General features: G+C 41.9%; 1 protein-coding gene across 1 annotated transcript; it reads left to right on the forward strand.

Moving 5' to 3' along the window:
* The first annotated feature begins 16,463 nt into the window (after positions 1–16,463).
* LOC124002466 (3-oxo-5-alpha-steroid 4-dehydrogenase 2-like) lies at positions 16,464–23,282 on the forward strand. Its single transcript, XM_046309878.1, has 5 exons — positions 16,464–16,871; positions 19,190–19,353; positions 19,966–20,067; positions 21,158–21,308; positions 21,507–23,282. Exons 1-5 carry the CDS (start codon positions 16,594–16,596, stop codon positions 21,571–21,573), a joined length of 762 nt encoding a protein of 253 aa, XP_046165834.1. The 5' UTR covers positions 16,464–16,593; the 3' UTR covers positions 21,574–23,282.
* The last annotated feature ends 3,535 nt before the right edge of the window (positions 23,283–26,817 follow it).

The following is a 26,817-nucleotide window of genomic DNA, read 5'->3' on the forward strand; positions in this document are numbered from 1 at the left end:
GGGGGTACAGGTTAGTTGAGTTATTTTGTACGTGTAGATAGGGGTAGAGTGACTATGCATTGATAATGAACAGCGAGTAGCAGCAGTGTAAACAAAAGGAGGGGTGTGTAAATTTTAAAAATCCAGGTGGCCATTTGATTAATTGTGAATGTTGACCTGTTTAAAGGTCTTACCGACATGGCTACCGAGAGCGTGATCCCACTGTCATCCGGAACAGTTGGTGCTCTCATCCGTGCTTCAGTGTTGCTTGCCTTGAAAGCGAGCATAAAAAGGTATTTAGCTCGTCTAATAGGCTCGCCTCACTAGTCCAAACAGTTGCAAATAAAAGTTTCTATTGGACAAATTCAGGTAAGTTTATCCCCATTTCGTTCGCTTCCATTTAAGAAACATTTATCAACAGAATCGGTGGAATGAATACACCCAATCACCCTCAAACACAGTTCACTTTCATAGCAGCCCCATACAAACAGCATGATCACTTTGCTTGTTGTATAATACTTCTCACATTTACGCGCTATCCTCCTCTCACCTTCTCCCTTCGATTGTGGACTTAAGTGCACAACACAAAAGTTGTCTGTGACAAAGCAGAAAAAAACATTCCAAACCTTCATACCATAACTGCTAACTGCTACACACAGCCTACATACTTTTCTCCATATCAGCTAATGTCATAGTCAACATAGCTACTAGAACTAACGCGTTATAAACCAGCTATCTGCAATCATGCAGTACAGTGTACAGCAAGCATTTTAGAAGTTACACTGGTGGGCCCCGGTGACAATAAATTAATAAATCCAAAGCTTACCTTGACTTGGAAGAGTTCCAGTATAGGATAGCTCGCTGGCTATGGCTAACATCGCATCCCTCTCCAAGCCGGGTGTTTGAAACTAAACTCAGCAAAAAAAGAAACGTCCTCTCACTGCCAACTGCATTTATTTTCAGCAAACTTAACATGTGTAAAAATGTGTATGAACATAACAAGATTCAACAACTGAGATATAAACTGAACAAGTTCCACAGACATGTGTCTAACATAAATTAAATAATGTGTCCCTGAACAAAGGGGGGATCGAAATCAAAAGTAACAGTCAGTATCTGGTGTTGCCAACAGCAGCATTAAATACTGCAGTGCATCTCCTTGTCATGGACTGCACCAGATTTGCTAGTTCTTGCTGTGAGATGTTACCCCACTCTTCCACCAAGTCACCTGCAAGTTCCCGGACATTTCTGGGGGGAATGGCCCTAGCCCTCATCCTCCGATCCAACAGGTCTCAGACGTGCTCAATGGGATTCAGATTTGGGCTCTTCGCTTGCCATGGCAGAACACTGACGTTCCTGTCTTGTAGGAAATCATGCACAGAACGAGCAGTATGGCTGGTGGCATTGTCATGCTGGAGGTTCATGTCAGGATGAGCTTGCAGGAAGGGTACTACATGAGGGAGGAGGATGTCTTCCCTGTAACGCACAGCGTTGAGATTGCCTGCAATGACAACAAGCTCAGTCCGATGATGCTGTGACACACCGCCCCAGACCATCACGGACCTCCACCTCCAAATCAATCCCACTCAAGAGTATAGGCCTCGGTGTAACGCAAATTTCTTCGACGATAAACGCGAATCCGACCATCACCTCTGGTGAGACAAAACCGTCGACTCATCAGTGAAGAGCACTTTTGCCAGTCCTGTCTGGTCCAGGGACGGTGGGTTTGTGCCCATAGGCAACGTTGTTGATTGTGAAGTCTGGTGAGACCTGTCTTACAACAGGTCTACAAGCCCTCAGTCCAGCCTCTCTCAGCCCATTGCACTGATGGAGGGATTGTGCATTCCTGGTGTAACTCGGGCAGTTGTTGTTGCCATCCTGTACCTGTCCCGCAGGTGTGATGTTCGGATGTACCGATCCTGTGCAGGTGTTGTTACATGTGGTCTGCCACTGCGAGGACGATCAGCTGTCCGTCCTGTAGCGCTGTCTTAGGTGTCTCACAGTACAGACATTGCAATTCATTGCCCTGGCCCCATCTGCAGTCCTCAAGCCTCTTTGCAGCATGCCTAAGGCACGTTCACGCAGATGAGCAGGGACCCTGGGCATCTTTCTTTTGGTGGTTTTCAGAGTCGGTAGAAAGGCATCTTTAATGTATTAAGTTTTCATAACTGTGAACTTAATTGCCTACCGTCTGTAAGCTGTTAGTGTCTTAACGACCGTTCCACAGGCGTATGTTCATGAATTGTTTATGGGTCATTGAACAAGTATGGGAAACAGTGTTTAAACCCTTTACAATGAAGATCTATGAAGTTATTTGGAATTTTACTAATTATCTTTGAAAGACAGGGTACTGAAAAAGGGACGTTTCTTTTTTTGCGGAGTTTAGCTAGCTGCATTTGTTGGCTAAATAAGTGAAAATAAAAAATATATAGCAAGCTCTCTCTCTTGCTTCTCCTTTATTAAAAACATTAATTTAACTATTGTCTTTCTCTGTGTCAACTACTCACCACATGTTATACACTGCAGTGCTAGCTATCTGTAGCTTATGCTTTCAGTACTAGATTCATTCTTTGATTGGGTGGACAACAAGAGCTCTGATTGGTTTGGAGGACGTCCTCCGTAAGTTGTCATAATTACTTTTTAAGTATATGGAAGCGGGTGAGAACCATGAGCCTCCTAGGTTTTGTATTGAAGTCAATATACCAAATATAATCCATGCGCAGTTAAGCACAATTTCACTGAACTTTCTATCAACGTTTCCCGTTACTGTGGGAATTGTGATTGAATCAACGTAATATTAGCTACTTTCAATGCAACATACCGAAACACAACAAACTATTCAAAACTTTGTATGCAAAACTAACTTTGAAAGAGATTTTCTTGTAGGCAGAATGCATCAGAGTAGGATTCTATTGACACACATGACTCAGCCCATACTCTACAGACTGGTGCGGCATAACCAATCAGAGCTGCATTGGGCCTATATACAAATAGAACATTGCCATATATGGATCTGTGCCATTCACTTTGAACTGGACTGTGTTTACAGCATGAGTGGTCGTGAGTAGATTAGCTTGTTTGTAGATCAAAGTGAGAGCTGTATGTAGCCACGTGCACATTTGTTCATATCCATAATTTGTCTGATTCTCTGTAATAATGGCATTGGAATAATAATGCAGTTTATTTATGCTTTCTTGCATCAAACAACAACCTTCTCATTCACCTCTTTGTCTGAAGAAAAAGTCGATACACAGGTTAATGTCAAGACCTGCATGTTTTTTATTTTTAGTTTCTGTCAGGACCCGGTTACGAACCCGGGTCTCCGGAGTGAGAAACAGTCACTAAACCAACTGAGCCACGAATAGTCAGCAGAACCCAGAAGATGAGGCAGACACAGCAGTACTTGAGACGGTGTATTTAATGAAGTAAAAAGTGAAGTTCTTCAGGAAAACATGTAACTCCACAACCTCAAAAGGAATTCCACAAGAACAAAGGCAATCCTCCAAGACAAAAAGGCAAATCCACAAGGTGGAAGGCACAGCACAAAAAGCCTCAAAAGATACTCAAAAACAAACAAACAAGAACAAAAAACAGAACTCCACAAGAGAGTCCACCGGGATCAACAAGAGCTCACAGAGTACTAGGGCTGGGTGCTAACATACAAACACAGAGCAAAGAACTGAGTAAAACAAAGGGTTTAAATACAATCAGGGGAAACGAGGCACAGGTGCAAATAATAATGGGGATCAAGGGAAAACAAAAGGTCAAAAGGCACAATGGGGGCATCTAGTGACCAAAAACCGGAACAACCCTGGCCAAATCCTGACAGTCTCATAGATTATAGGCCTACATTGAACATCACACATTGGCTGCTACTGTAGGCTGAAGAATAGAACAGCTGTTTCCATCTTAAAATATTATGGGATGCATGTTCTATTTTTTTAAAATGAGATGCCGCTCTGGTAGGTCTACATTATGATCAAATAGCCACAGTAGCCTACTTAACCACTGTCTGAAACTGTAACTTAAAGTGGGTACAGCCTAAGTGTTCACAGTAAACGCACGCTGAAAGTTGCACAGAATTAGTTGTGCTCAGCAGACCTGAAATTTGCTCAGTGCTGAAAAATGTAGGGAACATTGCAATGTACCCAGAGGAGGATGGAAACTAGCTGTCCTCCAGCTACACCATGGTGCTACTCCAAAGAATGCTGTTGAAGCTTCTGTAGACCTTCATTGCATTGTGTTTTCATCTATTATTTATTTAGTGATGTGAATATATTTAGTATTATCTAAAAAGAACAACTTAATGTTTCACTATTTTTATGAAATTCACTGAGGATGGTACTCCCCCAACTCCTCTGAGGAGCCTCCACTGATCTACACATCCTACCCCACAAATTCCAACTGAAGGGGGGAAATCAAAATAAATTCAAACTGAAATAGCTTGGTTGGATAAGTGTCCACCCCTTTGTAATAGCAATCCTAAATTAGCTCAGGTGTAACCAGTCACCTTCAAAATCACACACCAAGTTAATTGGCCTCCACCTGTGTTAAATTGCAGTGATTTCACATGATTTCAGGATAAATTCAGCAGTTCCTGTGTAGTGAATTGCAAAGCAAACACTCAACCATGAGAACCAAGTTGTCACGTCTACTCCCACTCCTCCCCTCCGATGTTCAACATCGCCGGTTTACTAACCCCCGGTCCTGGCAACTGTCAGTGAACAGGGATACCTACTTTGTCAACACCATGACCAGCTGGCGCAACTGGGGACGGCTATGGAAGAGGTTCTTCGCAGTGTTCAACGTCTTTAACATACCCGAAAGGCGTTGACTTCAACTAGCGGAGGACACTCTACCACCAGTCAACGCAGCAAGCATCACACCAGCACATTCAGCAACCCGCCCAGGTCAGTGAATCCTGTTTGCCCCTCCAGGATAAATATGGCGGCACCCCATCTAAATGCTGTGGCTTCCTACTACAGTGCTCCCTCTACTTTTCGCACTGGATGGGAGCCCCAACCACATAGATCCAAGGTTGCCAAGGTTATTTCTCTGCTAACTGGGAGGGTGTTGTAATGGGGCACAGCCGTCTGGGAGAGAGGAGAGGAGGAGATGGATTCCTATGAAGGGTTCATGGCTCTGTGCAGAGGTATCTTCGATCATCCACTGGAGGGCAGAGAGGGGGTTGAGCACCTACTCCAACTATGGCAGGAGGACCAGACTGCTGCTGAGTACGCCCTCACCTTCCGGACAGTAGCAGCATCCAGTGGATGGAATGAACCGGCACTTCGTACGCTATTCAGAAGAGGACTGCGCGAGGAGGCTGTTTCATCAGGAACTTTAGCACCATCGCTACTCCTCTCCCCTCAAGGGTAGTCCCCATAGGTTGGTGTAGAGTACAGCAGCTGACGAGGCCGAAGGGATGTTTCACCTGTCTCCAGGATTCGGGAGAGGGTCCTGTAATGAATGCCCCCTTCCTCTCGAGTTGTAGCCCCTTCCTCTCGAGTTGTAGCCCCTGTGGTCTGGGATGTAGATGTGGATATTTGCCAGGCTTTGGAAAGGGAGCCTGCACCAATGGATCGGCTGCTGACCTGGGCACACACAGCTGTCGTCGTTGGACATCCAGTTATTCTCATACTACTCAATCTATCTCCGAGAAGTATTGGTGGCCTACCTTGGCACAGGACGTTATTCGATACGTCAACTCTTGTAACATATGTGCTCAAATCGAATCCCACCGGCACGCTCCAGCAGGGAAACTCCTTCCCGTGTGTTGTGGAAATTTCCTGTATTACCAAATCATGAGAGAGCAAACCACACACAAGTCAGAGTTATATTATAAAGTCCATATTTAATTATATGAGCTTCACCATAAGCCCTGTGATTCTCAGATCAATTCAGTGTCTATAAATTAATTCTCTGAGAGTGCTTACGAAACAGTTCTTAGTATCATTCATAGCCAAGACACACCCATCTCAACTCCCATGACGAATAACAGATCGTAGGAACATTACACAAATAACCTTTTACTTGAAAGAGGAGTATCCCATAGCTAGATAGCATTAGCTATAAATTATTGTTCAGTTTGGTCTCCTAAACAAAGTTCTTATCTCGTTCTTGGTACCACTTAGGACCAAAACATTATCTCATCCAATGGCATATATCAATTGTCAATTCTAGATACTCCCATCTCAAATACACCCCCTCCTGGACAAGCTCACTAAGACAGTGAGCCTCTTAGGTCATATACTAGATCAAGATAAGGGCAACCTCAGAGGGGACATACAATAGTTACAGACACATTCCCATATGAAGACAAGCCTGACCGCTCTCCTCTCTGGGCCCCTAAAGACATCCTAATGACATATCTCACATAATCATTATTATGTAAATAAAACATCTTATTTATGAATGTTACCTAACTAATTCTGATTCTTCCCCAACACGTGCCTCAGAATCCCTGGTCTCATCTATCCACTGACTTTGTCACTGATTTCCCATCCTCTGACGGTTTCACCACCATTGTAATCGTTTTCTTCCTGGGAAGGAAAGGAGGACCAAAATGCAGCGTGGTTATTGTTAAGCATCTTTAATAAAGACGAAAACACTATACAAATACAAAATAAGAAAACGTGGCAAAACCGAAACAGTCCTAACTGGTGCAGAGAATACAGAGACAGGAAACAACCACCCACAAAATACCCAAAGAATATGGCTGCCTAAATATGGTTCCCAATCAGAGACAACGATAAAGACCTGCCTCTGATTGAGAACCACTCTAGGCAACCATAGACTTAACTATACAACTACACTGAACACAACCCCATAAATCTAATAAACCCCTATACAAGACGAAACACAATAAATCACCCACGTCACACCCTGGCCTAACCAAAATAATAAACAAAACACATAACTCAGGCCAGGGCGTGACAACCATTTTAGTGGTTGTGGATAGAATTTCCAAATCCTGTTGTTTCATCCCTCTCTCTGATCTCCCTACTTCTCTCCAGGTCACTGAGGCACTATTCCAGCAGGTCTTCTGGTATTATGGCCTTCCGGAGGACATCGTCTCCGACTATGGCCTCCAATTCACATCACAGGTATGGAGAGCCTTTATGGAGAAGCTCCGGGTTATGGTCAGCCTCACTTCCGGGTATAGGCCTCAGTCTAACGTGCAGGTGGAGAGGATGAACCAGGATCTGGGGAGGTTCCTGAGGAGTCACCACCAGGACCAGCAGGGAGAGTGGGCCCAAATTCTTCCATGGGTGGAGTACGCCCATAATTTGTTATGTCACTCTTCCACTGGGCTGACTCCCTTCCAGTGTGTTTTTGGTTTTCAGACAGCCTTGACTCCATGGAACAGACCGAAGCTCCTGCGGTGGATGAGTGGTTCAGGCGCACAGAAGAAGTGTGGAGCAACATTCAAGTGAGACTCCAGCGCACCGTCCACTGTCAGAAGTAGCAGGCAGACTGCCACAGCAGTGAGACTCCCATGTTCCATCCTGGGGATTGTGTCTGGCTCTCTACCAGGAACCTCCAACTTCGCCTGCCCTGCAAGAAGTCAAGCCCCCGATTTGTGGGGCTGTTCAAGGTTCTCCGGAGGGTCAACGAGGTGACGTATAGGTTACAGCTTCCCAGTGACTAATGTATCTCACCTTCTTTTCATGTCTCCATTCTCAGGATGGTGGTTCCTGGTCCCCTGACTGATGTTGTCCCATGACACCACTCCATCCCCTATGTCGTAAGATCCCCACTAGACACCCAACGTTGTGGGGGTCGGCTCCAGTATGGCCCAGAGGCGCGGTGTTGGGTTCCGGTGGAGGACATTCCTGCGGCTGGAGCCGTGCGTCGGGGGTGGGGGTGTACTGTCACGCTTATTCCCGCTCTTCCCCTCTGGCGTTCGACCTTGCCGGACCTGGCAACTATTGTTACGCGCACCTGCGCATCATGAGGCACACCTGGACTCCATTACCTCACTCATTACCTCCCCTTTATCTGGCACTCCCTTCAGGTTAATTCCCCAGTTCAGGCCGTCCCTCAATACTGTAAGACCGAGCAAGTAGGAGACTGATCAGAGGCTACCAAGAGTCCAATGACAACTTTGAAAGAGCTACAGGCTTTTATCGCCAAGACTTGTCAAAGTGTGCATGTGACAACAATATCCCAAGCACTCCACAATAGTGGAGGCTGGTGGGGGGAGATGTAGGAGGACAGGCTCATTGTAATGCCTGGAAAGGAATAAATGTAACGGTATCAAACATGTGGTACCATCAAACATATGGAAACCATGTTTGACTCAGTTTCCATTTATTCCATTCCAGACATTACAATGAGCATGTCCTCCTATAGCTCCTCCGACCAGCCTCCTCTGCTCCACAAATCTGGCATGTATGATAGGGTGGCAAGAAAGAAGCCATTACTCATTATAACCCAACTAAACTTTTTGGCCTTAATGCAAAGCGTAATTTTGGCCCAAATCCAACATGGCACAACACCCAAACAATACGGTCCCTACTGTGAAGCATGGTGGTGGCAGCATCCTGTTATGGGGATGTTTCTCATTGTCAAGGACTGTGGCACTTATCAGGGGCCTCATTTATAAATGTTGTGTAAGCACAAAATATGCCCTAAAACGTGTGCGCCAGTTCACGCAAAAGATGGCATTAATAAAAACTGAACTTGATGTAGGCCATGCAGTTTCTAGTGTAGTATAGCATTGCAGGAAGGCAAAAGTAGCCTTATAACATACCATATAATTTACCAGGTGAACAGACAGTTGATATTTTGCATGGAAGTGCACAGGCTACCACTGTAAGTAGGCCTAATGTATAGAAGAAAAACAATTAGCAGACAATGTTTCAGAATGTGAGGGTATTGCAGCATATTTAGGTTCGGGCAAAAGTTAATGCAAAAAATGATTGAATTCAAACGATATGTTTACAGGTCCACAACAATTTGCATGTTTGTCTTTCAGATACAGCAAATGGTATGGTGCACACCTGTCACCATGCGCACCTGTGCGTTATCAGCCTCACCTGGACTCCATCACCTACGTTACCTTCCATATATGTCACTCCCTGTGGTTCCTTCCCCAGGCGTTATCTTTTCAGTTTCATGTCTGTGTGCTGTTTGAGTTCCTTGTTTTGTATTATGTTCCATTATCCATTATTTATTAAAACACTCACTCCCTGAACTTGCTTCCCGACTCTCAGCGCACATCATTACAACCTTGAAAGACATTAGATCAAGTTCGCAATTGCTATTTCCTTTCGATCCTGTGTTGGCCTAATTACAATACTTCCAAAGTATACAGCAAATAAGGGCGTTATTCTCACCATAAAAGGTGAATGGTGGTCATTATTCAGGCGGAGTCATAATGTTCATTCATGCGAGCACAGTTTTACGACAGGTCTGAAACGTGCGAATGTATGAGTTTATAAATCAATGTTTTTGTGAGTGCAGTCTTTAAAGAAAGTGATATTTAATTACTTTAAAATCGACACAACATTTATAAATAAGACCCCAGGATAGAAGGGAAAATAAATGGAGCAATGTACAGAAAAGCCTTTGAGGAAAACCTGCTGCCCTCTGCAAGAAAGCTGATACTGGGATGGAAGTTCACCTATCAGCATGACAATGACCTGAAGCAAACAGCCAAAGCTACAGTGGTGTGGCTAAGGAATAAAAAGGCAAATGTCCCAGTCAGAGTCCCGAATTAAATCCAATCAACGCTCCCCAAGGAACTTAACAGAGCTTGAACAGTTTTGTGAAGAAGAATGGATGAATATCGCCAACTCCAGGTGTGAAAAGGTGGTAGAGACCTATCCCAAAAGACCAAGTATTAACTCAGGGGGGTGGAGACTTATCCAATTATGATACTTCAGTTTTTTATTTTTTATATATCATTTTTTTCCAGAATAAAAACAAATTATTCTTAAAGGTGTGGAGTATGGTGTGTAGATAAGTGTGGGGGGATGAATGAAACCCTGAGGCACTGACACAAAATGTAAAAGTTCAAGAGACTTTCTTTAGGCACTGTATTTCTTTGAAACATTAAATCATTCAAAACAGTTAAGAAATGTGGAACAATTTAGTGGATTACTTCATTGGTTAGACAGCACCGGTCTCCTCAGTTTATGCTGCAGACCAATCAGTTTCCTCTTTAACTCCTCTCCCAACTCCACTGCATCTTCGGGCAAGTGCTGACTTACCTGTCTGCTGCATCTTCTTGATTAAATGGCATACCGGCTAAAAGGTCAGATTCACTGTCAAGTTCCAGGGAAAGCATTCCCAACTAGGGTTGCAAAGTGTCCGAAATGTTCCATGGGAAGTTAAGGCCGGGAATTTGGAGAATTTTGCTTACATTCATCAAAAATGTTAGCTTATAACAGTAAACCTTTTTTTGTGGGATACACAAATAATTTCTAGGTCTTGTGGCATATTTTGGTTAAACTATCCCCAATTTAATGGAATTGCAACCCTCTGCATGCACAGTCCATTCTTCCATCACATGCACAGCTGATTCTCAAGATCTTACACACTAATTAGATGCTATTGAGCCCACACTATTACACTGTCTGAGCCAAGGACTACATGCTTTCTGGTAAGATTTGATTACAATACTGGGTGGGGTGAATATATTTTATATGACATACATTATTTTTTGTTAACTAGCAAATAATAGCATACAGCAAAGTGGGTTTAAATCATTTCTAACTTGTTAAAATTTCTGCTGGTAAGTTTTTACTACCATGTGGGTTTTTGCTTGCTTGAGCCTGCTAACTGATGAGTGTTAATTCACCTGTTTCTATACATGTTTACTTTAAAAAATATATACAGTATATCCAATGCAAAAAACATCTACATTTAAATGGTATTAATATTAATTTGCAAATAGTTCCATTAATTCCCACATATTCCCACAAAATGTTTCCACCTCTGAATATTCCCCAAAATGTGCAACCCTATTCCCAACCCTCATTATCTGATGTGCAATAATATGCCTACTACACCGAGCTGGCCAGTAAAAGAGGAAATGGTCATTTGAATGTCTGACTCACCCTAACATAACTGTCTGGTACGATAAAGACTTCAATAACAAAAGATGCAATGAATCCAAGAGATTATTTCATGATTTGGATGTTCAATTGTGTAAATACAATGGAAAAAACACGTACACTACCGTTCCAACGTTTGAGGTCACTTAGAAATGTCCTTGTTTCCATGAAAACATACATGAAATTGTAATGAATTTCCTCCTCTTCTTCCGAAGAGGAGAGGCGAAACGGATCAAAGGACCAATATGCGACGTGGTAAGTGTCCATGGTTCTTTTTAATACGTTAAGGTACACATGAACAACTGACTACAAAAAACAAGAAATGTGAAAACTCAAAACAGTCCTATCTGGTGCAGAGACAGGAACAATCACCCACAAACACACAGTGAAACCCAGGCTACCTAAGTATGATTCTCAATCAGAGACAACTAATGACACCTGCCTCTGATTGAGAACCATACTAGGCCGAAACATAGAAATTCCCAAAACCTAGAAAAACAAACATAGACTGCCCACCCAACTCACGCCCTGACCATACTAACTAAATACAAAACACAGGAAATAAAGGTCAGAACGTGACAGAAATGAGTAGCAAAATGAATAGGAAATATAGTCAAGAGATTGACAAGGTTATAAATAATGATTTTTAATTGAAATAATAATTGTGGCATTCTAGGTAATCTGAAGAGATTTCACACCATGCGTCCTGAAGTACCTGCCGCAAGTTGGATTGGCTTGATGGGTACCATACAGTCGAGCTACACCCACAACAGCTCAATAGGGTTGAGATCCGGTGACTGTGCTGGCCACTCCATTATAGACACAATACCAGCGGACTGCTTTTTCCCTAAATAGTTATTGCATCGTTTGGAGCTGTGCTTTGGGTCATTGTCCTGTTGTAGGAGGAAATTGGCTCCAATTAAGCGCCGTCCACAGGGTATAGAGTGATAGCCTTCCTTCTTCAATATCCCTTTTACCTTTTACAAATCTTCCATTTTACCACTACCAAAGCACCCCCAGACCATCACATTGTCCAGTATTTGTTCATTTTTTCTGCATCTCACGAATGTTCTTCTTTGTGATCAGAACACCTCAAACTTCCAATCTTCCTCTGTCCAGTGTCTGTGTCCTTTTGCCCAGGTAAATCTTTTGTTATAAGCCAGTCTAAGCTATGGCCTTTTCTATGAAACTCTGCCTAGAAGGCCAGCATCCCAGAGTCGCCTCTTCACTTTTGACTTTGAGACTGGTGTTTTGCGGGTACTATTTAATGAAACTGCCAGTTGATGAATTGTGAGGTGTGTGTTTCTCAAACTAGATACGCTAATGTACTTGTCCTCTTGCTCAGTTGTGCACTGGGGCCCCCCACTCCTCTTCTGGTTAGAGCCATTTTGCACTGTTCTGTGAAGGGAGTAGTGCACAGCGTGGAACGAGATCTTCAGTTTCTTGGCAATTTCTCCCATGGAATAGCCTTCATTTCTCAGAACAAGAATAGACTTATGAGTTTCAGAAGAAAGTTATTTGTTTCTGGCCATTTTGAGCCTGTAATCGAACCCACAAATGCTGATGCTCCAGATACTCAACTAGTCTAAAGGCTAGTTTTCAGCTGTTGTGGGAGCAAACGGTACATATAGGGACAAACATAATACTGTATAGCAAAGGTGTACATTAGACCACAAGAGGACACACTTAGAGTGCATTTGCCATTCGGGTAAAAACAGGAAACCAAAAAATAACAGACATAATGGCCAAAGCCATAAAATGCATAAATGTTTAGGGTAAAATGCATTGTATATTGTAGAGGACAGGAAACCAAAGCAAGGCCATGAGTGCATAGGACAGCTGCACATACCGAGATCAGAGAGACACACAAAGGAGGGTGCCAGCCAAATGACCAACTGATGGACTATAGACATAGTACATATACAGTGGGGCAAAAAAAGTATTTAGTCAGCCACCAATTGTGCAAGTTCTCCCACTTAAAAAGATGAGAGAGGTCTGTAATTTTCATCATAGGTACACTTCAACTATGACAGACAAAATGAGGGGGGAAAAATCTAGAAAATCACATTGTATGATTTTTAAAGAATTTATTTGCAAATTATGGTGGAAAATAAGTATTTGGTCAATAACAAAAGTTTATCTCAATACTTTGTTAATACCCTTTGTTGGCAATGACAGAGGTCAAATGTTTTCTGTAAGTCTTCACAAGGTTTTCACACACTGTTGCTGGTATTTTGGCCCATTCCTCCATGCAGATCTCCTCTAGAGCAGTGATGTTTTGGGGCTGTTGCTGGGCAACACGGACTTTCAACTCCCTCCAAAGATTTTCTATGGGGTTGAGATCTGGAGACTGGCTAGGCCACTCCAGGACCTTGAAATGCTTCTTACGAAGCCACTCCTTCATTGCCCGGGCGGTGTGTTCGGGATCATTGTCATGCTGAAAGACCCAGCCATGTTTCATCTTCAATGCCCTTGCTGATGGAAGGAGGTTTTCACTCAAAATCTCACGATACATCCATTCATTCTTTCCTTTACACGGATCAGTCGTCCTGGTCCCTTTGCAGAAAAACAGCCCCAAAGCATCATGTTTCCACCCCCATGCTTCACAGTAGGTATGGTGCTCTTTGGATGCAACTCAGCATTCTTTGTCCTCCAAACACGACGAGTTGAGTTTTTCCCAAAAAGTTATATTTTGGTTTCATCTGACCATATGACATTCTCCCAATCTTCTTCTGGGTCATCCAAATGCTCTCTAGCAAACTTCAGACGGGCCTGGACATGTACTGGCTTAAGCAGGGGGACACGTCTGGCACTGCAGGATTTGAGTCTCTGGCGGCGTAGTGTGTTACTGATGGTAGGCTTTGTTACCTTGGTCCCAGCTCTCTGCAGGTCATTCACTAGGTCCCTCCGTGTGGTTCTGGGATTTTTGCTCACCGTTCTTGTGATCATTTTGAGAGATCTTGCGTGGAGCCCCAGATCGAGGGAGATTATCAGTGGTCTTGTATGTCTTCCATTTCCTAATAATTGCTCCCACAATTGATTTCTTCAAACCAAGCTGCTTACCTATTGCAGATTCAGTCTTCCCAGCCTGGTGCAAGTCTACAATTTAGTTTCTGGTGTCCTTGGACAGCTCTTTGGTCTTGGCCATAGTGGAGTTTGGAGTGTGACTGTTTGAGGTTGTGGACAGGTGTCTTTTATACTGATAACAAGTTCAAACAGGTGCCATTAATACAGGTAACGACTGGAGGAGAGAGGAGCCTCTTAAAGAAGAAGTTACATGTCTGTGAGAGCCAGAAATCTTGCTTGTTTGTAGGTGAGCAAATGCTTATTTTCCACCATAATTTGCAAATAAATTCATTCAAAATCCTACAATGTGATTTTCTGGATTTTTTGTCTTCTCATTTTGTCTGTCATAGTTGAAGTGTACCTATGATGAACATTACAGGCCTCTCTCATCTTTTTAAATGGGAGAACTTGCACAATTGGTGGCTGACTAAATACTTTTTTGCCCCACTGTATCATTCTTAGGACATGAAAGGGTCCTGCCACCATTGTAATCTAATCAAGAGTGGATACAGGCGTTATTGGGCATGAACAAGCAGGAAGCCTGAACTGAAAGATAATGGTGGCAGATGACCTGAGGGAAGTAACTTCATTAACGTGTGGAATTGACTCATATGCTGTGTGTGTATAAATACAGAGCCAGTGCTCTGGGAAAGTGTGTGTTCCGCGGACCATCTAGGCTTCTGATATGTTTGTATTAAAAGCCTATATTGAACTCACAAGTTCTTGTAAGTGTTATATTTTGAAACTATTCTCCACGACACTGTGCTAACATAATTGTAAAAGGGTTTTCTAATGATAAATTAACTACCACAATGTGCCATTGGAACACAGGAGTGATGGTTGCTGATAATGGGCCTCTGTACACCTATGTAGATATTCCATAAAAGAAATCTGCCGTTTCCAGCTACAATAGTCATTTACAACATCAACAATGTCTACTCTGTATTTCTGATCAAATTGATGTTATTTTAATGGACAAAAAATGTGCTTTTCTTTCAAAAACAAGGACATTTCTAAGTGACCCCAAACTTTTGAACGGTAGTGTATATCTCTCTGTGTACACATTTTCAAGGAAAATAGAGATTTAGCTGAGTAAGTCGAGTTTCAAGGTCCTTGGTGTCCACATCACCAACGAACTATCATGGTCCAAACACGCATTGACTCGGTACCGGTACACCCGGTATATAGCCTCGTTATTGTTATTTTATTTTGTTTGTTTGTATTATTTTTTTACTTTAGTTTATTTAGTAAATATTTTCTTAACTCTTTCTTGCACTGCATTGCTGGTTAAGGGCTTGTAAGTAAGCATTTCACGGTAAGATCAACACCTGTTGTGTTTGGCGCATGTGACAAATACAATTTGATTTGATCAGACATGTGTGTCATCCCAGTGCATGAGATATGAACTGGATGGAGCTGTGTTGACTACTGTCCTTTTCACACAAAGATCCTGATGAAAGGTGGGATGATTCAGTTCTCCATAAGTGGGGATCTGACGTTTTTGGTTTAAAAATAATTTCAGTGGAAAGCAACCAAGGAGAGCAAATTTGGCCATTTTTGAGTTTTCAAATAGATTATAAAATATCAAATTCCCGGGCTGTGTGGCTCAGCACAGCGTTCAGAAAACCTGCCATTTTAGTGTGTTTGAGGCAAACACTTGCATCTTGATATTATATGGAGTAATAATCTAAAATGTAACCAGCTGTTTTTAAGAATGTAACTGTTATCCGATTAAACAATTTATTTAAAGTAATTTGGTCCGATTACAGTAACTTCATTTTTGTAATCTGATTATGTAATCCCTGTTACGTGTGAGTACCAAAACCTGCTCTTCTCTCACAGTACAATGTCACTGACATTGGAAGACTACCAAGCTCCCTTTGAAACAATTGGCTCCTTTCCAGACAGAGTGCCTCGTGGCAGATTTGATACATTCTTGAGGAGATTGATTCGCCAAGGGCCAACTCTGATCACACATCATTTTCACATGATTAGAAAAACATCAGTATAGTGGCATATGTGGTAGGCAAAGACTGGAGGGCAATGTTGTTAATGATTTTGTCTAGGTCTATTTGTTCTGCAATTGTACATGTAAGTTATCCTTTACTTTTAAAAAAACAATCACAAAAAATATGTATATAATGTAATAATTCCTTAGGTTTAAAAAAAAAAAAAATCTTGGTGATGTTTCACACTCAAATAATAGTAGTGCAGAGAAGTTACATACAAACTACTTACATAAAGCAGCAAGATCATGACCCTTCTCAGATTCAACAGTGACTGAAACATGAGAGACTCCCGTTGTTTTAAAGGGGAGGAGTTGGGAGTAGTAAGTGTGCCTCTCCCATTCACACACGTCTCACACCAGCATACACAGATGGAGGCTACTCGATCTTGACAGAGTGGAGACCGTGGAAGCGTTGCTGGACACGAGGTCCTGAAGGAAGAGAAGGAGAAGAAAGGAGAGAAGGAGAGGGGGATAATAATGGAGTGCAAGGAGAATGTGATCCACTTCCTCAGCTGGGGGTTCATCGTCGGTGCGGTGGCGTATCTCCTTCAGCAGACCAGGACCCAGACCCCGTATGGACGCTACGTGACCTTGGATGGGACCCCAGGGAGGACCTGTCCTGCCAAGCTGGCCTGGTTCCTCCAGGAACTGCCTTCTTTCCTGGTGCCCATGATCCTTCTGCTCTCCACTGACACACAGCCCAGCCTGGGCAAAGACCTTCTTCTCTGGACCTTCTGTCTGCACTACTTCCAAAGGTATGTGTACACATTAGATTGGTCCCCGATCTGTAAGTATACAAATGTGATGAAAGAAATAAAAGGTGAAATAAATCATTCTCTCTACTATTATTCTGACATTTCACATTTGTAAAATAAAGTGGTTATCCTAACTGACCTAAGACAGGAAATTCTTACTAGGATTAAATGTCAGGAATTGTGAAAACTGAGTTTAAATGTATTTGGCTAAGGTTGGTGGCAAGAATTTGGTATAATTTAAATTGAAAAACTAAGTGTTGAGTCAAGTGTAGTTTTTTTGTAGCAGTTTATAAACCACGTGCCATGGAATAGGTACATCAAAAATCTCCTCCCATTTATTTTGCAGCCTGTATAGCGCAGCTGTCAATATTTTGGTCCTCAGATGAAACTGGTATGTTTGTCTATTTATGCCAAGTCCTTTCAGACAATTTGTATATTTAATATACAGCAGGCAAACAAGTTCCCTACCTTCTCCCTTTGCCTCCTGGTAAATTTGGATTGAGCAGATATTCCCATTTATTTTCGATAACTGCATATGTGACATAACTCCTCCATTTCTATTCATAATAGACTTAATACATATTATAAAAATGTTTTAAAAATTCCATCATGTTTTAAAAAATGAATCATTAATTATATTTGAGTTTAACCGTAGTATTTGTTGAATTATTTGTTCTATCTTTTCTGGAGGATAAAACTGAAATTATAACCAGCTTTGTATGGCTTGTTTAAGAAAGTGTAACGAGTGCGCTGAGAGTTGGGAAGCAAGTTCACGGAGTGAAAGTTTTAATAAATAAAATAAACAATTAACACAAAACACAAACAACGCACCAACATGAAAACAGAGTCAATAACACCTGAGGAAAGAACCAAGGGGAGTGACAGATATAGGGAAGATAATCAAGGAGATGATGGAGTCCAGGTGAGTGTCATGAGGCGCAGGTGCACGAGATGATGGTGACAGGTGTGCGGGATAATCATCAGCCTGATGACCTAGAGACCGGAGAGGGAGTATACGTGACAGAAAGGGCAATACTTTCAACTAAATTTAATTTTGAATTAGTCGGAAATGAAAAGTTGTAATCTGTATGAAGGCAAAAAAAATAAATTTTTGAACAAATTATTTTTCTTAATAATCTACTGGAGAACAATTTTGGGTTTAAGTATAACTTGTATGAGTGAAGCTTTTAGTGAGAGGTTTAAAGCTTTAATATTTAATCATTTTAGCCCCCCAAACTGGCGCGGCAGGAAGCCTACTGGTTAGAGTGTTGGACTAGTAACCCAAAGGTTGCAAGATTGAATCCCCGAGCTGACCAGGTAAAAATCTGTCATTCTGCCCCTGAACAAAGCAGTTAACACACTGTTCCTAGGCCATCATTGAAAATAAGATGTTGGTCTTAACTGACTTGCCTAGTTAAATAAAGGTAAAATATAAATAGGCACATTTAATTTAGTCTGGCTTAGCATTCAAAATAAAATTAAATATTTTTTGCTCATATGATTTTAAAAATGAATCATCTGGAGTAGGCAATGCCATTAGTAAGTAAATCCTACTGTTGTCTAATCTCTTATATAGTCAAAACCTGTGGAGAACACTCAACGGAGACCGGGTGTGAACATATTTGCATGGTAGGGAATTGAACGTGCATCAAACTCACAACTGCCCTTAAACCAGGTTAGCACACCTACATGAATGTATGTTAGTCACCAGCCTCTGCCATATCAAACTTTACTCAACAGGGTCATGTCCAGTATGGAGAAAATGTTTCGAAACAGGGAGGTAATACCTGAACTTGTCCAATAAGAAACAATATTTTTAGTTATGTTGCAATATTACTTTCCCCACTGAACATGACCCTGGGCTTTGAGATGAGCCACCAAGCACATAAGCCCTTACCTGGAGTTCACTCAAAAAACAGGAGAGAAAGGAGCAGAAGTCAGAACAGAAGTGCCCCAGAATGTAACTAAAATCCTGTTCCACTGTTTACTAGTGTTACAGGGAATGGGAATTATGTATGTAGATTGACTAGAGGCTCAGGGTGTAAGGAGAAGGGAGGGGAACCATTAAACAGTACCCACTCGATCAGTATAGGGCACAACTTTATAGTTGCAGATAGAAATGTAATGAAGAGATGACGTGATCCCTCATTCTACTTGTTACAGGGGAATGTTTGTTCTACATAATCTATTTCTATCTACGTTAAGAAACACGGCCCTGCATGGCTTCCAGGTACTCACAGTTTGTACACAGCAGTGCTATATTAACCCATCTTTGACTTGATTTCTTTAATCAATATATATATATATTTTTTTACAAGAACGTTCATCTACTCCTTGCTGACCAAAGGCCGCCCTTCCCCTCTCTACATTGTCTTCTCTGCGTTAGTCTTCTGTTCCGTCAACGGTTTTCTCCAAGGCCACTACATGCTCCACTGTGCCACGTACGATGACACGTGGCAGACCGACATTCGTCTAGGCACCGGTAAGTGAGATCAGAGATCCAAGCGGAAATGGTTTAGCAGTCTTTTCCAAGCCCGTATTCAGAATATTACAGTGCCTGGATGTTCACAGACATTTGGCAGTCATTTGGTATCCTATGTCGAAGCCCTAAATAAATGCAATAGATTTATTTACAAAGTCATGTAATTTCAACCTTTAAAGGGTAACATTTGCTAACTGCTAGAGCTACTGTAGATTAAGTCTGAGATCATTTAAAAAAAATGTAATTGGTTAGGAAAACACACAACAGGAAAAGCAGCCGTGCAGTCTGGGAGACTCTAATCTGGCCAGAGAACTTCGAGGCTTTCAGCCTGGAACTGTGACGAAACAAGTTTGCATTTGCTTCCTCCTTGCCAATGTTGTGTGTTTATTGGTCATTCAAAACATGCATTTCTTGGTCCCAGCAGGATATGGGACGACTATTTTGACAATATTCTTCCACAAGAATAGGAATAATGTTTTGTTGACAGTCTGAGTTTGGGGTTGCATTGTACAAGCTTCTGCCAGCATGAAAGCTTTTAACAGCTCATACATTTGAGTTTTTTACAGAACTAGAATTTGGTTTGCAATTAAGCACCTGTATTGTTTTTTTCAGGTTTGCTGATGTTTTTCCTGGGAATGGCCATCAACATTCACAGTGACCACATTCTTCTAAATTTGAGAAAACCCGGAGAGGTTGTTTACAAGATTCCAAAAGGTACAAGATGGAAGTCTGGATAACAGATGTCCAGCAGTGTTTCGGCATATGTTCCCGTCTTGTGAAACAATAGCAAAAACGTGGATCTTTAGCCAAATAACCATGTTCTGTACTCTTTACTTAGCCACTGTCCACACAACCATGTGATGATAAACAGAACAAGCAGAGCATATTGGGAACATTCTGGTGTCAATGTGACCTTTTTGCATTTATCTCTACTTCCTTTTGCTTTGTAAGGGCTATCTATGCCTGTGCTGATCAAAAGATGTTTAAAGGCCCAGTGCAGTCAAAATGCATTTTTCCTGTGTTTTTCATCATACTGTACAGCAGCTAATGACACTAACCCTGTAAAGTGTGAAGTGTAAGTGTGAGAAAAAAAAAAACGATTTCCTGATAATTGCTGGTTTTGGCTTTCCATGGTGACATCACCATGTGCTAAATTGGTTAATGTACCAATAACAGAGTTCCAAACCTCTCTGCCAATAACAGCTAGTTTTCAGTTTCCCCCTCCCCACTCAGACAGTCCTGGCAAAATTCTAGATTGAGACAGATTTTTTGTTGTTGCTAAAAATCTGTTTTTGCCCATTTGATTAGAAATTCTATTACAGTAAGGTACTTAATTGTTACCCAGAAACTTCTGCATTGGGACTTTAATTGCTAATGTAATCACCAGGGTCATAGAAGATTGTGAGCAACGTACACAAGGCATTCAAAGTTTGGCCAAGAAACTTCAGACACAGGAAGCAAACATTCCAGCTTTCTGGGCCATTACTTAACGGAAAGGTTCAAAAGGAACATCTTGCAACTATTATCAGAACCATGCGGAACAAGCTGGAGAAAAGTGAAACAGAAAAGGCCACAGCAGATCTGTTTTCACCCACCTTCGGGTTGAATTAAGTATTCAAGTATTATATTCAAACAATGGATCCCTTGACATGGGGTGCTGGGTCAAGAAAAATGTAACAGATGTGAAGTAGGGTCTGAAAAGGTCAGGGATTGAAATGTTGTGAACTACTTTTAAGGTATGAGTTTACAGACCCTACTTCATTACTACTGTACTCAAATAACTGTCTGACACTTCATATTCCAGGGGGAATGTTTGAGTATGTCTCCGGAGCAAACTTCTTTGGAGAGATTCTGGAGTGGTGCGGGTATGCCCTAGCAACGTGGTCCCTGACGACGTTCTCTTTTGCCCTTTTCACCATGTGCTCGATTGGACCGCGGGCCTACCACCACCACAGGTACTGACAGTTCCAACCTCAAGAGCCTTCCGTAATCTCTTCATGCTCGTACTCACACTGATACACCCGTGTTCACTGGTATTGATACAACTATAGATCTTTCAGCAAAGCAATAAGCCCGGACTGTCTTGTTGGCATTTTACAATGGAAAAGCATGGCAGTAGGATTCCTTCAATCTGACACTGTATTCTCTTTCAGGTACTACCAAGAGAAGTTTGAAGACTACCCTCGGTCGAGGAAAGCTGTGATACCTTTCATATTATAAGAAGAACAGCAAACCAGAGAAGCTTTAATAAATGGACTGACTTAGCTAAAATCATTAGTCATAGCCATGATATTGGCATTTACTGAACTCTGAAATCAAATGTATTTATATAGCCCTTCTTGCATCAGCTGATATCTCAAAGTGCTGTACCGAAACCCAGCCTAAAACCCCAAACAGCAAGCAATGCAGGTGTAGAAGCACGGTGGCTAGGAAAAACTCCAGAGAAAGGCCAAAACCTAGGAAGAAACCTAGAGAGGAACCAGGCTATGAGGTGTGGCCAGTCCTCTCCTGACTGTGCCGGGTGGAGATTATAACAGAACATGGCCAAGATGTTCAAATACTCATATATGACCAGCATGGTCAAATAATAATAATCACAGTAGTTGTCGAGGGTGCAACAAGTCAGCACCTCAGGAGTAAATGTCTGATGGCTTTTCATAGCCGATTATTAAGAGTATCTCTACCGCTCCTGCTGTCTCTAGAGTTGAACACAGCAGGTCTGGTACAGGTAGCACGTCCGGTGAACAGGTCAGGGTTCCATAGCCGCTTGTCTTATATTGCTCTTTTCTGTGGAGCCCATTTGACCAGGCTTTAGCTTTCAGTAACTAGACATATTGAACCTATCATCTCATTGTACTCAGAGCTATCATATTCCACCCTTGCAGCAACATATCTGTAATGCCATACTCCAAAATACTTGGGAGGAATGAATTATGTGGCAGCATTTATCATGGTCAAAGCTCAATGAAGGATAAAGAACTCAAGGTGAAGAGAAAGGGGGGTGGTGGGTAGGTCTTGAAAGAATAACTTATTTTATGTTGAAAGGGATGACTGACAGCCTTTTCTTCTTTGTGCAAAAGGTATCTCTTGGACAGATGAGCCTTCTTCACTTTTGGAAAGGCTCATTAAATCTCTGCCTATTTACCTTGGGTCTGAAAAAAAACCGTGGTCTGTTTGTTTTTCTTATGCAGTTTATCAAATAATATGTGATTAATAACTGCTGCATATGCGATTACACTTTTTCATTTCAAGCTTGCTTGGTTAGATAAGTCCAAAGGCAATGTCATCCTTCATTAGGTGGGACAAAGGCTCAGCTTACTGGAAAGCATGTAATGAATATTGAATATCTGGCTACGCAGTGACATTCATCAATCATGTTCCAGAGATGGTAAACATTGCCACCCTCGGGAACTAGTCGAGTTAGTGCATCACTGAGGTTCTTGACAGACAAGCTTAAAAGTAGTGTTATGACATGAGTAGTTGTAATCCTCTTATTCTAACCCTAGAGGGCAGTATAAGCTTTTTCATGTGGGTATCGTGTTTTAGAGAGCGCAACAACATAATAGTCCACTAAAAGCAGACATTGGCCACATTAATATTTCAATCGAAGGTGGCTTTTTAATTTCCTTCATTGGCACTGATCTGGAGAACGAGCAGTGCTGATGATGGAAAAGATGAAACTCTTTCCACCTTACTGAGCCAGCCGAGCTGTGTTGCGCTGGCCTGGTTACGCATTCACCATCGTTTTCTGGAGCCATGCTGGAAAGGAGCATGTGAAAATAAAATCTCTGAACCAGCACAGTACAGTTTGGGTCAGCACGATAAAGTGAAAACAGCTTTAAAGATGTTGAAGATGGAACATGTTAAGAATGGAGGTCCCAATATTGACTTGCTTAGTTAAAGGTTAAATAAAAAAATATTTCACTCAATTGCGATGGTACTTAAGGCCACTCCTTGGTCTAATTTAATATAATCTCAAATTTTGTTTCAATGGAAAGAATCAAATGTTTGCTTTCATGACTGACATTTTAAATGTAACCGATTATGTGATGTCTGTAAAGTGTCTTGAAATGCAGCCCTGATCTTCCCTGGGTGAAACATGTTCATACTCCGCACCTGTCAGCAAGTTACTCTGCAGTTTGACTTATTGTGAAATTCATAGTTTAATTTGATCTCTGACAGAGGAATAACATTTGCAGCTAATCAAGCACAGGTAATTACATCATTATCTTGAGTTCAGAGTTCAATTCCATTTACTCCACACGTGAGTCGTTAAAAATATAGTAGTCCACTGGCAAAATGCCTCACCACCAGTCACTCCTGGGAATCCTTCTCTTTCAGTGACATCTCAGAGCGAGCGACGCTTCTCATAGCCCTCTGCATGAGCCAGGTGGTTAAATGGATGCCAAGAAAGGACCCCCCAACCACCCACAGCCAGTTCTTCCTCAACCAGCTCTGGGGCTTCATAGTCTCAGTCCATTATATAGCCCAGTAGGTGTTGTCCTTTCGGAAGGATGTGTACGTCACTGGAACAAAAGAGAGAAAAATGAAGATGCAAGATACTCGTGGTTCCCTACCATGCCAACTCAGAAAGAAGGTGATCTACACAACTGAAGGATGTGTCACTTTAAATATGTTTAGGCTACAACAAGACCTTGACATGCCTTAGATTACATCAAGAATGATTCATGACATGTGGCGGCAGTGTAGCCTAGTGGTTAGAGCGTTGGACTAGTAACCGGAAGGTTGCAAGTTCAAACCCCCGAGCTGACAAGGTACAAATCTGTCATTCTGCCCCTGAACAGGCAGTTAACCCACTGTTCTAGGCCGTCATTGAAAATAAGAATTTGTTCTTAACTGACTTGCCTAGTTAAATAAAGGTAAAATAAATAAAAACATTATTCATAACAATAATAAAGAGCTCCAACATGCTTACCTCACTCTCATTCACCAGATACTTTGCCTTGGCAGGGGCAAAACATATGCCTGGTTTGGGAACATAGTCCTGTTTATTATTGTGTGACTTGACATTGTATGAGTCCAAGGCTCATGCCCATAACAAACTTTGTAATTATTTCAGATAGTCTGGGATTGAAAGGCACTTGGCTCAACTATAACCACAAGCATAAGGAAAACGTGTATGTCAAGAAGCATCGATTTGTTAATGCATTATAACCTGACCTATTCAGTCAAACTGTAGACTTAAAGGTACCATGCATTTATTTTCTCTTGACAGTTTTCAGTTGAACCAGTCAGTCATCAAATTGCAATATAGCATGAATAACTGACTTGCTTGGGTTAGACTTGCCATTTGAGTCATTTAAGCACAAGGCTATTCTCTGCCACAGCTAGCTAGCCAAGTTATATGTACAGCTTTTGCTAGTGAAACAGTTGCCTTTTGATACATTCAGAGATCATTAATTCATAATGCTTCATACATACAATGACACACATTGTTCATGTTGTCACCTTCAGTAATGTCGTATTTCACCAAATGTAAAAGCTGGCAGGCTAACTGAAAGTTTGGTAACAAGTGGCTTGTTTTAGCTAGCTAGCTCTCACAATCAGAATCAGCTCTTTCACGTACGCCCACCATTTCTGGGTCCTCGCAACATTGTCGACTTGAAGATGTCTCAACATGAGCTAATTGTGCATTGTGGATAATATCAGCAAAGAGAATCAACCTCTCTTATATACATATTAGAAAATGAGATGTTTTCACTGAAAACGAATTTTACACTCAATATTTGAAACAAACGTTTTTAAAAAGGACCTAATAATTATGCAGGCAATATTTTAGCCACCTAGTGGTTACGAGTGTTGGGCCCATAGAGAATAATAGAGGCCTCTAGTGGCCAAAATACAAATTTAGCATGGTCAATAACGCTGAGGGCTGCCATCATTTTAACGAGGTCAACTGTGTGGGACTTCCAACTTCATTGGCTGATCCCTCCTGGTGACCTTGTTGGAGTCATGTTGGAGTCATGTGCACCTGGGTCATCAGGAGGGATCATTTGTTTGCAACTTTGCCAGGACGGGAAACTGTGTTCCTGCGTTTTCACAATGTCATGTTGAAGTGGTAAGCAGAAGCTATGTGTATTTGGCTGGTTAAATGTTGACAATTCATCGTTGTTACATTAATAAACACTGCCCTCTGAAGCGCTCTAAAATTGATTAGAAGTTTGGGCCAGCAGAGGGAGCTGTCTGCCTGTGTAATTCTTACCAGATGGATTTTTTTTTCTCTCTCTCTCTCTCTCTCTCTCTCTCTCTCTCTCTCTCTCTCTCTCTCTCTCTCTCTCTCTCTCTCTCTCTCCAGATTCCAGGAAGAAAAAAATATATATTTGTGGAGGCATGTAAAATAAGCTAACATGGTTAATTGGCCTACTCATCAATGTCAACAACACACTGCATAGAAACCAAAAAATAGAGTGGAATCCAGAACCAGTTCTTTTCTGTCTACTACCATCCATGCTGTATATAGAGCTGCATTGTGGTCAGCCATCATTGGACAGGAATGTAGAAGGCTCAAGGCCTGGAAGGTGATGAGCAGCAGCATCATGGCCTGTCTGTGCAGCACAACAGTTGGACAGTAATACTCTTGTGACACGGGGAAGAAAGATAAGGTTTGATGGTGGCTCGAACCGGAGATGATGCAGACCAGATACTGACAGAGGATTAGTGTGGAATGAATGAGGAGGCATCTGCTATAGCCTGAACTTGGACGAGGATGAGTGAAGAGGAGAAGGAGTCACTTGAAGTTGACGAGTCCCCCATTTCTTTTTGGATCAGATTAAAGATTGCAGACTCACAGAATTGTTGTGATTATTTCTCTGACTGGGACAGTTGGAAACGTGGGGGTATAAGCACAACAACTCATGACTTCAAAGCATTATATATGATCTCATAATAATGCGTTAACCTATACAGTACATGTTGGCCTTATTTTAAGTGTTACCAAATAACCTATTCAGTTATACCTAAAGCTAACAATATGTGGAAAAAGCTAAGTATGTACTAAATCAGAGATGGGCAACTCTAGTCCTTGGGGGCCTGATTGGTGTCACACTTTTACCCCGGCCCAAGCTAACACACCTGACTCCAATAATCAACTAATCATGATCGTTTGTTTAGAATGCAATTAGTTTCATCAGCTGTTTTGATTAGGGTTGTGGAAAAAGTGTGACACCACTCCGGCCCCTGAGGACTGGAGTTGCCCATACATGTGCTGAATGCTAACTTGTTTTTTTATCAGAAAAAATGTTACCTAGGGACACTGCATCAAGTGGGGTTCTGGTTAGTTACAATGTGGTTGGGAACAAAAGGTGCAGCAGTACAATGAAGAAGTTGGCCTTAAGTGGCCAGTGATAGCTGAGCCTCTATCAGTCATAATAGTCCCAACTCCCTGTGCACCACAGTATACATCACTTCTTATGAGAACCAGGAACTAAAGCCACGTTGGCCCAT

This window comes from Oncorhynchus gorbuscha, linkage group LG18 (genome assembly GCF_021184085.1).
Source record: "Oncorhynchus gorbuscha isolate QuinsamMale2020 ecotype Even-year linkage group LG18, OgorEven_v1.0, whole genome shotgun sequence".
Lineage (NCBI taxonomy): Eukaryota > Metazoa > Chordata > Actinopteri > Salmoniformes > Salmonidae > Oncorhynchus > Oncorhynchus gorbuscha.